We start from the raw sequence: 13,234 nt of genomic DNA on the forward strand, positions 1-13,234 counted from the left end.
CATCAATCATAATTCATAGCATATTATGATGGTTCATATATTTCAGTTTACATCAGTTATAATACAAAATAGTCTATAAATGTTTTACAAAGCTAGTAATTATTATGAATTCCAATGATGCCAACAACTCAAGTCATTATCAAACTGAATGCAAATATCTAACAAAAGCAAAATTTTAAACAAAGAAAAAACAAAGTCTTCACTCAAACATGAAATAAAGAATACGACCACTCAGCATGCATGAAGTGAGTGGAGTAGTCTCTAATGAACCAAAGTCTGATATTTGAAACGAAAGAAAGCATAGTCTTTAGGTAAACGTAAAAACAGAAATTAAACGCAGCAATAACAATCACTGCATGAGAGAATAGTCTGAAGCTGATTTAGCCACTCTTGGGGCGCTTGGCTTCTCCTGACTCAAGACGCTCAGATGCTTTCCTAACCATATCACCCGCAGCATCTTCGAAGCCTTTTGAAGGATTAGCCTTTTCTTCCAAGTGTTCTATGGGCTGTGGAGCTTCTGGCGGGAGTATCTTGGTGACAGTCAGGGTTTGAGTCTTGCCTGTCAAGTTATGGTCGGAAACCTTCACAATGAATCTGCGCTTCTGCCCTATTGCATCAAGTAGAGCTTGCGGCACCGGCACACAATGGTCAGCATCCACACCAGCATTGGACTAACGTTAAAAAAAATCAAAATCAAATAGGTATTACTTCAAATATCACGCTATGAATAGTCAGGTATGAAATTACCTCAAAGTAACTGGCAACTAATTCTGACGCATGCTTCCCGGTCAACTCTTTGCCAGCATCACCAAGTACAACAAAAACTGCTTGCTCACTCTCATCATAAACAGAGATCTTTGTGAGGTACCTGCAATGAAAGAAGATTAACTATTAGTACTGACAAAACGAAAAAGAAAATTTGTATACAACACTTACTGAGGAACGCCTGTAACTTCCCTTTTCCCACATTTCTTGCTGTTACAAATCAGAGAGGTAGGCCCTTTTACTGCCTTACTATTACATCCTCCGCAAGAAACGTAATACCAGGCAGAACCCTGGACAACATCATCGATAGTTGCTGTGCATTCAAACCAAGCAACCTTCATGGTATAAAAAAAAACAATCTTCATCAATAATCAGGAGCATGGAAATGAATGTTTAAAAAAAAACAGAACAACTCTTATATACCTTAGAACCTTCCTGCTTGATGTAAGAGAATATCTCCCCTAGAGTCACTGTCTCAGGCTTGGTAACGACCTCAGCAGCAACCCTATTAGCAATGTCCGAGTTAGAGCTCAACCTGAGGAAAAAAGGAAGCCAAAATTATGTTAGAAATGAAATCGTGTAAAATGACAAAGCAAAATTTGCATGAAAATAACCGAGCTCTCAAATGAATACCATTCAAGATAATCTTTGCTAGGCTGGACATCAGCATCCATGAACACTCGAGATGATGACATTGTAGTGAGAGCGAGTGTTCCTGTTAAAAAGTATGAATAAAGATGACTATCCATAATATAATCTCTGTCTCAGCTAATAAAAATAAAAAGACCTAATACAGTTAAATTTGTGATACGACAGCTAAGTTATGGATATGAACATGATGTTTTATAAGTGATATTCTAACCTCCAAGGTGTTTGGGGTTCACAGTGGTGACTAACAGAACGCTTGGGGTGCCTCCATAAGATTTGAATTTCTGGCAGAAGTCGGATGCAGCCTTGTCCCATATGTAGAGCTTCATCACTGGTCCACTACATAAAATGAAACAATCCCGTATATATTAAGGACAACTCACAATGAAAACGTCTAACAAATGGACAAACTTACTCATGTGTCTGAACATGAACACATATATGCCGCTTCTCTGAGATGTCAACCTCGTCAAGAACAATATGGTCAGAGATAGTCTGCCCATTCACCAGCTTCATATGGCCAACATAATCTGTTATAAAATCAAAGAAATCCGCATACATCAAACTTCTAAATCAAACGTAACTATAAAGTGCTCATCAGTTGTTCAAATATTTCAATTAATGTACAACACTAATACTCGTTTGAGGTGATCAAATATATCTAAAGATTTAAGCAAAAAAACATCAGTAATCCAATAGACTTACCATAAAGGTCACCCTTAGAGTCGCAGTTGGCCCTAAACTCCTCATAGCCGTGGAACCTGAACCTATCCTCTGGAAATGGGACCGGAGGGTTATCAAGAACCGCTAAATCAGAATTCCAGGTGAATGAGACGGTGGCGATATGATCAGCAACTCGATATTGAACTTTGCTTCTGGACCCGTGATATCTTGCATATTTGCATTGTTTTATCCATTCATCCATTAGCATTTTCATCATATAGATTAGGATTTAGCCATGTCTAGGTTGCATTTTGCATTCATTGTCCTCATTAGGTGTTGGAGTGCCACATGGAGTTCTTGGGGACATTTGGATGCATTTGGAGCTTAAAGGACGTGAAACAGGTGATCATTGGACGAGCAGAGCATGGGAGCGAGGTTCCGCAGCGACGTCATGAGGTCGCTCCAAAGCACCTCTCAGAGCGACCTAGCTAGAGCGACCCCGTGAAGTCGCTCGCCATATTCATCCCGTAGGAAGCTAGAGCGACTTGCCCAGAGCGACGCACCGAGGTCGCTCGCATCTCACACCCTTCTCGGAGCGACCTCCCAAAGCGACACCCCGAGGTCGCTCGCGTCTCTATGGCGAGACGACACGAAGCGAAGCCTGGAGCGACCTCTCAGAGCGACCTTGGTAGGTCGCTCCCGATCCAGAGCGACCCGTTGGAGCGACACACCAAAGTCGCTCGCGACCTCTCGCCCGGACACACCAAAAATCGGCCCTGGAGCGACTTCCCGGAGCGACACCTGCAAGTCGCTCCGCGTTATTTTGCTGCCGAAAATCATGATTTCTTAAGGACCTTTTTGCAATTTATTTTGGACGTTTTGCACTTGGAAAAACCTATGTTTTAAACATCTTTTGTAGCCACCAGTGGCAGATTATCTTTTATCTTTTGATCTATTGAGAAAGACACAAGAACTCTCTTGAGAAGTTCATCTCTTGGATTTTGATTGTTATGTTCTTGTGTTCTTGTTGATTTCTTATCTATTTCTCTACATGGTTAATCTGAAATCCAATATGGGTTTAAGAGGAATCATGGAGATTAGTGAGTAATCACCTTTTGAATTCATGGGTTAGGGAGATTAAGGGTGATTAGGTTAGAGCTAGGATGTTTTAGTGTAGATCATTCATATTTCCTTGCTAGTAGAGTAATCATAATGCATCTTCTGAGTTGGCCACTCAGTTGTTGATCCTTAGGCATTTCTCACCCGAAAGGTGTTCGATGAAATGCCCGAGACAACTCTCCTAGGCTTTTAGTATACTTTGCCAAAGACATTTGTTGTTAAAGGTACTAAGATAGCTAATAGACTTGTTAGTAATGATTGCTTTCATATTATTCAACCAAAGACATTTGATGTTTGAGATATGTTAGCAAATGAGCATTCATCTAGACATAGAGCTTGCTTAGAATTGTGTCTAGGCTTAAGGTTGATAGTTTGATTGATCATCTGCCATCCTTAGTTCGATACTTGATCACCCAAGGTCTAATCCCTATACCCATGAGTTCTCTTTTCCTTTAGTCAAGAAAGTATCATTCTGTTATTGCTTTCTAGTTTTAGTCATAGTTTAAAACCCTTCTAAATCATTGGTTGCACTTAGATTAAGTGAGTACTTGCATTCTCAGTGCTTTGATATCCCTCAGAACTGGTTCGACAATCTTCTATACTACAACATTTGTCTTAGGAGCCTTGAAAACTCCTAACATCAAATTGGCGCCGTTGCCAAATTCTGAGTAGATTTGAACATTGAGATTTAGTCACTTGCTTGAGACTAAGTCATTTTTATTTTCTTTTGTTACTGATTCTTTTTCTTCACCTCCCTTTAATCTACAGGTGTATGAACTTGAGGAGCAGGGGTCCATCAAACCTAGTTCCAATAGCTGCAGACATCAGAGCTTTAGAGAGAGAGTGTGCTAGAAATAGAAGAGAAGAAGAGCAACAGGCTCACTTGCAGAGATTGAGTACTGATATGGGAGACATACCTCAAAACCAACAGCGAGCAGCTCGACCCATTGGCACTTACGACCGCCCCAACATTCATGGTCATAGATTGGGAATCCGAGCACCCGCTGTGGCAGCCAACAACTTTGAGATCAAATCAGGACTCCTCAACGTGATCGAGAACAACAAGTATCATGGCTTGGCTCTAGAGGATCCATTTGATCACTTGGACAGGTTCGACAGCTACTGTGGGTTGTCAAAAACCAATGGTGTGTCCGAAGATGCCTTAAAGCTCAAGCTATTCCCTTTCTCTTTGGGGGATAAGGCACGTCAGTGGGAGAAGTCTCTACCCAGTGACTCCATCACTACTTGGGATGACTGCAAGAAAGCATTCTTGGAGAAGTTCTTCTCTACTTCAAGAACTGCTAAGCTGAGAAACGAGATTTCCAGCTTTCAACAGAAGAACTTGGAAGGCTTCAGTGAAGCCTGGGAGAGATTCAAGGGCTACCAAGCTCAATGCCCACACCATGGCTTTTCTAAGGAGAGCTTGCTGAGCACATTCTACCGTGGTGCTCTTCCTAAGTACAGAGCCAGACTGGATACAGCTAGCAATGGGTTCTTCTTGGGGAGAACTGAGGAGGATGCAGAAGAACTGGTTGACAACATGGTAAAGAGTGATGCAGTCTACAGTGGAGACCACGACAGAAGCAGTAGAACTGAGGATAAGCAAACGAGGAAGGAGTTGAAAGCTCTACAGGATAAGATAGACATCCTCCTTGCTGATAAAGCTACCCAAGAGCAGCTGCACTTTGTCGGCAACCCAAGCCAAGAGACACCAGCTATTGTCCATGAAGTTGAGGGTTTGGAAGGTCAGGAAGAGCTGTGTTTCATCAACAACAATGGTAGCTGGTACAAGAAAGAACCCAACTTTCAGTACAACAACTACCAACAGAAGTCCTATTCCAACAACCAGCAGAGTGGCTATCCGCCAAGAAACAACCAGCAAGGCAGCTATCAGCCTCAGCAAAACCCCTCGTCTGGTTCCTCTGCTCCTCAAGAGAGCAGCACTGATACCTTACTGAAGCAAATCTTGGAGTCTCAGACTAGAAGTGAGAAGCAAGTTGGTTATGAGTTGAAGAACCTTCATTCCAAGATTGATGGGAGCTACAATGAGCTCAACAACAAATTCTCACACCTTGCTTCTACAGTCAGGAATTTAGAGAATCAATTTGCTTCCATGAACACTCACCAGAATCGCCAGCAAGGATCTCTACCTGGAAAGTCTGACCAAAATCCCAAGGAGGCCAAAGCTATCACCCTTAGGAGTGGTAAGCAGTTACCTCCTAGAACCCTCACCAAGGATGCTGAGAAATTAGGTGAGGGGGTTGCCATCAACATAGATGATGAAGTGGTGATTGTTGATGAGAAGATCAATGACGAGATCTTGGAGAAGATAGTGGAAGCCAAAGGTAAAGGAAAGGTTGGAGAGGAGAAGAAGACAGTAAAGGATGGTGAAGTTGTTACTCCAGCAAGTGAAAGTTCTTTTGTTCCTCCTCCCTATGAACCCAAACTTCCATTCCCTGGTAGATTCAAGAAGCAGCTGCTAGAGAAATACAAAGCTCTGTTTGAGAAGCAAATGAGTGAAGCTCAGGTTGCAATGCCCATCATCGATGCTTTCATGTTGATTCCTCAATACAACAATTTCCTGAAAGATGTTGTAGCTGCAAAGAAGAAGGAGATGGAAAGCATGATGAATCTTACCCATGAGTGCAATGCCATCATCCAGAGGCTTGATGTTCCAGAGAAATTAGAGGATCCAGGAAGCTTCACACTACCTTGTGCTCTTGGACCTATGGTATTTGAGAAAAGTCTCTGCGATTTGGGAGCTAGTGTCAGCTTGATGCCTTTGTCTGTTGCAAAGAAGCTTGGATTCACTCAGTACAAGAAGTGTAGACTCTCTCTGGTGTTAGCTGATCGTTCAGTGAAGTACCCTGTGGGCATCTTAGAGGACCTCCCTGTGAAGATTGGAAGGTATGAGATACCTACAGATTTTGTGGTGCTTGAGATGGGTGAGGAGGCTCAAGATCCATTGATTCTAGGAAGGCCATTCTTAGCTACAGCAGGAGCTATTGTTAATGTGAAGGAAGGCACGATTGATCTCCATTTGGGTAAAGAGAACATCCTCCACTTTGACATCAAGAGGAAAATGAGGAAACCAACTGTGTTCGGGCAAGCCTTCTACATTGAAGAGATGGACACCCCTGCTGATGAGCACCTTGAAGAGTTACCACCTGAGGACGACGAGGAGGGAGCATCTCCCTCTACTCATTCCCTATAGAAGGTAACCCACCACACTCCCTTGTATATACCATTTCATTTTTGCATATTAGTCTTCTTTTCGGTATCTCTCTCTCTACTTGACGACACAGAGACTGTGTCACTCAAGTTTGGGGGAGGTACCAAGTATTTGATCATGTTTGCTTTGATGTTGTTTCATTGAGTCATGCATGGCATACCTATTTGCATAGATAAAAAAAAAAAAAAAAATCAATCATTTAGTTTGCATCATTTGCATTTTTAGGAGAGTCTAGAGCATATAGGTTGCATTCACTTGCATTGGGAGCAATGATTTGAATGCCTTGTAAAGAACACTACGTTGCACTTGACTAGCTTTTGCACCTCTCAAAAAGACTTGTATGTTTCGAGCCTTGAAAACTCTTCCTGAAACTTGTTGATTGCTGAAACTCAGTCTTTGAAGCCAACTACAACCTTATTAGAAATGAATGAACTTAATGCTTCTTGCTTAGGGTCCCTTGTGTACTGAGTCATGGCTATACACACTGGAGTTGTCACATCTTTTATGCCAATCTTTTTGACAAACTCTAGTGGTAGACCACTCCCAAAACCTTTCCTTCCTTTTAAGCTTTCATTGTTTGATGAGTGAGGCCTTCTTCGGAAAGTCTTACATGCGCATAATGTTGAGAGTATCGGGAACGACAATGCTTGATCTTCATTTTTGCTAGATTGGACACTCTTTTGTCTAGCTATAGGTGGGAGGGTGAGTGTTGTGATCATGATTTGGGAGAAATGAAAAATAAAAAGGATAGACTCTTTGTGCTTAAGTGAATCGATTTTCTGGGATAAGTAGAGAACCTCTAGCTCTAGTTTTGAAAAGTCTTGGCCCCCAACCTAAAAAAAAAAAAAAAAAAAAATATATAAAAAAAAAAAAATCGAAAAAAAAAAAAAAAAAAAGAAAAAGAAAAGAAAAGGGGGCTAGCAAAGTTGTTAGGAGCTAAGAAATGTTTTGAGGTTGTGAAAAATCCCTTGTAGATTTCAAAGAGAAGGAGTTAAAGTTCTTAGGATCTTTTGGTGAGAGATGTGAGTAGGGTTTGACATTGGGAAATGATTGTGTGATTTGTATGTTTGGGAAAAGGGTAGAACAATGGAGATTGAGCATTGTATGCATGAGTTGGTCCCTTTCTTAGATATATTATGTGCAATGTCAAGGCTACTTGTTTTGAGAGTAAACCACCTTAAAGATCATATGTTTTGAACCTCTTGAATCACTTGAATAAAAGCCTTCCCTTACCCAACCAAATGACTTGGACCAACTGACCATTTGCAAGAATTCACCTGATGTTTTGTGCTTAATGAATGTGAGAGTTGGTTGATTTGAATGTGTGGATGCTTGATGATGAGTGTAAGAACAAAAAGAGTTAAGATAGGCCTAGAGAAGCTAGAGTGTAATAAGAGAGTGTGCTAGTTGTGTTTCTTTTGGCTATGTGCTCCCACCTTCAACCTCTCTCCCTATGAGTTCTAGAAAGTTCACTTGTGGACAAGTAAAAGAACAAGTTTGGGGGAGTTGATATCTTGCATATTTGCATTGTTTTATCCATTCATCCATTAGCATTTTCATCATATAGATTAGGATTTAGCCATGTCTAGGTTGCATTTTGCATTCATTGTCCTCATTAGGTGTTGGAGTGCCACATGGAGTTCTTGGGGACATTTGGATGCATTTGGAGCTTAAAGGACGTGAAACAGGTGATCATTGGACGAGCAGAGCATGGGAGCGAGGTTCCGCAGCGACGTCATGAGGTCGCTCCAAAGCACCTCTCAGAGCGACCTAGCTAGAGCGACCCCGTGAAGTCGCTCGCCATATTCATCCCGTAGGAAGCTAGAGCGACTTGCCCAGAGCGACGCACCGAGGTCGCTCGCATCTCACACCCTTCTCGGAGCGACCTCCCAAAGCGACACCCCGAGGTCGCTCGCGTCTCTATGGCGAGACGACACGAAGCGAAGCCTGGAGCGACCTCTCAGAGCGACCTACCAAGGTCGCTCCCGATCCAGAGCGACCCGTTGGAGCGACACACCAAAGTCGCTCGCGACCTCTCGCCCGGACACACCAAAAATCGGCCCTGGAGCGACTTCCCGGAGCGACACCTGCAAGTCGCTCCGCGTTATTTTGCTGCCGAAAATCATGATTTCTTAAGGACCTTTTTGCAATTTATTTTGGACGTTTTGCACTTGGAAAAACCTATGTTTTAAACATCTTTTGTAGCCACCAGTGGCAGATTATCTTTTATCTTTTGATCTATTGAGAAAGACACAAGAACTCTCTTGAGAAGTTCATCTCTTGGATTTTGATTGTTATGTTCTTGTGTTCTTGTTGATTTCTTATCTATTTCTCTACATGATTAATCTGAAATCCAATATGGGTTTAAGAGGAATCATGGAGATTAGTGAGTAATCACCTTTTGAATTCATGGGTTAGGGAGATTAAGGGTGATTAGGTTAGAGCTAGGATGTTTTAGTGTAGATCATTCATATTTCCTTGCTAGTAGAGTAATCATAATGCATCTTCTGAGTTGGCCACTCAGTTGTTGATCCTTAGGCATTTCTCACCCGAAAGGTGTTCGATGAAATGCCCGAGACAACTCTCCTAGGCTTTTAGTATACTTTGCCAAAGACATTTGTTGTTAAAGGTACTAAGATAGCTAATAGACTTGTTAGTAATGATTGCTTTCATATTATTCAACCAAAGACATTTGATGTTTGAGATATGTTAGCAAATGAGCATTCATCTAGACATAGAGCTTGCTTAGAATTGTGTCTAGGCTTAAGGTTGATAGTTTGATTGATCATCTGCCATCCTTAGTTCGATACTTGATCACCCAAGGTCTAATCCCTATACCCATGAGTTCTCTTTTCCTTTAGTCAAGAAAGTATCATTCTGTTATTGCTTTCTAGTTTTAGTCATAGTTTAAAACCCTTCTAAATCATTGGTTGCACTTAGATTAAGTGAGTACTTGCATTCTCAGTGCTTTGATATCCCTCAGAACTGGTTCGACAATCTTCTATACTACAACATTTGTCTTAGGAGCCTTGAAAACTCCTAACATCAAATTGGCGCCGTTGCCAAATTCTGAGTAGATTTGAACATTGAGATTTAGTCACTTGCTTGAGACTAAGTCATTTTTATTTTCTTTTGGTTACTGATTCTTTTTCTTCACCTCCCTTTAATCTACAGGTGTATGAACTTGAGGAGCAGGGGTCCATCAAACCTAGTTCCAATAGCTGCAGACATCAGAGCTTTAGAGAGAGAGTGTGCTAGAAATAGAAGAGAAGAAGAGCAACAGGCTCACTTGCAGAGATTGAGTACTGATATGGGAGACATACCTCAAAACCAACAGCGAGCAGCTCGACCCATTGGCACTTACGACCGCCCCAACATTCATGGTCATAGATTGGGAATCCGAGCACCCGCTGTGGCAGCCAACAACTTTGAGATCAAATCAGGACTCCTCAACGTGATCGAGAACAACAAGTATCATGGCTTGGCTCTAGAGGATCCATTTGATCACTTGGACAGGTTCGACAGCTACTGTGGGTTGTCAAAAACCAATGGTGTGTCCGAAGATGCCTTAAAGCTCAAGCTATTCCCTTTCTCTTTGGGGGATAAGGCACGTCAGTGGGAGAAGTCTCTACCCAGTGACTCCATCACTACTTGGGATGACTGCAAGAAAGCATTCTTGGAGAAGTTCTTCTCTACTTCAAGAACTGCTAAGCTGAGAAACGAGATTTCCAGCTTTCAACAGAAGAACTTGGAAGGCTTCAGTGAAGCCTGGGAGAGATTCAAGGGCTACCAAGCTCAATGCCCACACCATGGCTTTTCTAAGGAGAGCTTGCTAAGCACATTCTACCGTGGTGCTCTTCCTAAGTACAGAGCCAGACTGGATACAGCTAGCAATGGGTTCTTCTTGGGGAGAACTGAGGAGGATGCAGAAGAACTGGTTGACAACATGGTAAAGAGTGATGCAGTCTACAGTGGAGACCACGACAGAAGCAGTAGAACTGAGGATAAGCAAACGAGGAAGGAGTTGAAAGCTCTACAGGATAAGATAGACATCCTCCTTGCTGATAAAGCTACCCAAGAGCAGCTGCACTTTGTCGGCAACCCAAGCCAAGAGACACCAGCTATTGTAGATAATATCAAAGCATCGATTAATATAGATACCATCTCAATCGAGCAATACTAAACCTATAGAAAAAATAAAAAAAAATTTGAGACTGACCTCTTCATCGATAAGAAGCATTTCTTGTCCGATGAGTGTTTTCGTGAGTGGATTTCGAGCCTCCCAGAAGTGAATCAGACGAAACCTCAATTCCGCTTCGCGTGGGCCGAATGAGACATCTCGGAATAACATGACTTGGTCTGCATGCACGGAGGAGAGATCGGTAGCAACGTTTGGTTTCACCGGAACAGGAGATGAAACATCAGTCGTCGCAATCGCGGAGGAAGCGATGGACTTCCCATTTGGTTTCACAGTAGCAGAGGAGGCGACGATCTTCTTGCCGGTCTTGCGGTCACTGGAGTCGGAGGAGTTACCGGTGGGTTCCATCGGTTGAGTGTCTTGAGTTTTTTTTTTTCTGAGAGAATAATTTCAATGGAGACATAAGTTAAGAAAAGAGATATATAAATAGGAAAATTGAAAGGAAGGTGAAAAGAAGCCATTGAAAGAGTTGAAACAAAGTCTTGATTAGATCAATTAGTGATGAAGTAATTGTCTAAACGGATTTGCAGAGGAGGGGAAAGGAAGAGGTGGAAGTCGAAAGGTAGGGGAAGAAGGATTTGGGTTACGCCGTCTCTGCGTCTCCGTAACAACACAACACAGGTGGGCCAAAATAAACAAAAGCCCGAACTTAGTGGGTTGCAAAATACACCCGAAGCCCAACTTGAACCAAGTCGTTGCTGACATGGCTGAACGCTAATTTCTTACTGGATGAATTTCTAGTCCTACGTGGACCATCTCAGAAGGCTTAGTATTTGCCTTTTAGTATAGTTAGATTTAATGTATTAAATACAATAATCAAAACATAAAAGAATAAACCCAAGCAGACCACCCTAATAAATCGATCCAATTAACGAGTTCCGTGTTGATGGAATCGTTCATCCCTTCCTTATATCCTATTTTGGCAAGAATTGTCTGAAGCAATTTAACAACACATTCTACTCCGAGTTTCCTATGGCCAAGAGGACTGGTGTCCAGATTAAAATTAATACATTCAAGTCTTGAATGAACCCTTAAAAGAACTTTATCCAACCTCTCATAAAACTCTCTTTTCAATCTCTTTCGTCTTGAATCGAATTATCAAATTAGCCCAGCGGATTACGACCATGTAACAATACACCTAATAACACAAAAACCTAAGTGAAATTAAAACAAAATGAAGCATATACATACTGTAAATACACAAGCAAAACAAACTTACATTAATCATATATTGCATGAGAGAAGTAAAACCATGGTATGGAAATGGAATGGTCTTGAAATCTTGACTTCGGTTATCGACATGGTCATTACATGTTATAACGAACGTTTTGTATTTCTAAGGATGAAAAGAGATATTAACATGCATCAATGATATCAATCAAGATTAGTTCAAAATGACACTATACCTCTTCTAGTTTACTTGAAACGTTCAATTCTTGTACATAAGCAGACGTGGGTGAATCTAGTTTTATCCAACGCAGTGTTCTAGGGTGAGTACACAGAGAGTCAAACAAATGAATTGGAGAAGAGCAATAGCACTATAAAACAACAATATAATGAATTATTTTGTTGACTTATCGAAATTTAGAACTTAAATACAAAGTGATTTAATACTTACATGTTTACAAGTGTTCTTTGCCTTAGTATGAGAAAGAGCCCATATATAACCATACGGATCTAATATTTTAGCTTGAATTCCTCTATCTCCTTCTTCAACTGAGATCAACCATGAGTAATCTTTCTCATGTCTAAGTTCTATTTCAGAGTTATTATCATTGTTAAGAGCTAATGTTTTGACTTCATCAACATTCACTGTCACTTCAAGCCTGATTATAGTTTCCCTTTCATTAGTCAAATATGTATAGTGATTAGATTAAACAAAAAAAGATAACAAAAATAATGGAAAAGAAAGAAATAACATACTTAGATAGATCTTTTACTCCTTTGGAAATGACAAGAATAGTGTCATCTAAAAATAGCTCGACATAGAGAGAAAATAAAAAGCTTTCTTTATAACCGCTCCAAAAGCTTGCACATAATAGTTTGTAACTTCTTTTAACTTTCCAGGATTAACAAATAAATGATGATTTAACTTCTTCTTAAACGTGGAAGATTCCATGTTGACTGAAAACACATCCACAATACATTTTACAGCAAGAGAGTGAAACCAAAATACAATATAAATTCTTATCAATCTAATGACAGAAGGAAAGTCATGAAAACAAGAATAGAAGCAAAATCGACGTCCTGAACTATGATAACAGGTTCTTAGCAGTCAAATGATTTGCTAAAAAAAAAAGAGAGTCAAATGACATTCATCGGATTATAAAAATTAAGAGAATATGAAATGAAGATTCGTTGATTCTTAAACTATATTCTCTACATAAATATTTCTAAACTAATCACAGAATTTTCATTGACAAAAAACTTGTACAAGGGTTGTCCTTAGTACTCACCAAATACAAAAAAAAAAGTGTGTAGCTTATTGTTTAATTATTAATATACACATTTCTGTGAATTTTTCTTGACAAGAAAAGAGTATGAATCAATCGGAAATCCATAGATTTACATAAAACTAAGTGTAATAGCATTATTCAGTATAGAGATCA

The 13,234-nt window shown here is 40.6% G+C and overlaps 1 protein-coding gene and 2 non-coding genes across 3 annotated transcripts; all 3 read right to left on the bottom strand.

Annotated features, from left to right (window-relative positions):
* Window positions 1-380: 380 nt before the first annotated feature.
* On the bottom strand, window positions 381-10,973 carry LOC125584256. The gene is made up of 9 exons (XM_048752463.1): window positions 10,732-10,973; window positions 2,119-2,303; window positions 1,829-1,943; window positions 1,628-1,752; window positions 1,399-1,480; window positions 1,189-1,300; window positions 937-1,100; window positions 748-868; window positions 381-671 (listed from the first exon to the last, which is right to left on the bottom strand). The coding sequence occupies exons 1-9, from the start codon at window positions 10,971-10,973 to the stop codon at window positions 381-383; spliced, it is 1,437 nt and encodes a 478-aa protein (XP_048608420.1).
* LOC125589691 lies at window positions 4,499-4,605 on the bottom strand. The gene has a single exon (XR_007325866.1). It is a non-coding gene; the product is annotated as a small nucleolar RNA R71 (small nucleolar RNA).
* LOC125589693 lies at window positions 10,137-10,243 on the bottom strand. The gene has a single exon (XR_007325867.1). It is a non-coding gene; the product is annotated as a small nucleolar RNA R71 (small nucleolar RNA).
* Window positions 10,974-13,234: the final 2,261 nt, after the last annotated feature.

This window comes from Brassica napus, chromosome A2 (genome assembly GCF_020379485.1).
Source record: "Brassica napus cultivar Da-Ae chromosome A2, Da-Ae, whole genome shotgun sequence".
Lineage (NCBI taxonomy): Eukaryota > Viridiplantae > Streptophyta > Magnoliopsida > Brassicales > Brassicaceae > Brassica > Brassica napus.

Coding starts and splice junctions, on each gene's coding strand:
- LOC125584256 (XM_048752463.1), bottom strand. CDS start 10,973: ATGGAACCCACCGGTAACTCCTCCGACTCCAGTGACCGCAAGACCGGC. Junction 1,101..1,188: donor TCAAGCAGGAAGGTTCTAAG/GTATATAAGAGT, acceptor TATACCATGAAG/GTTGCTTGGTTTGAATGCAC. Junction 869..936: donor GAAGTTACAGGCGTTCCTCA/GTAAGTGTTGTA, acceptor CTTTCATTGCAG/GTACCTCACAAAGATCTCTG.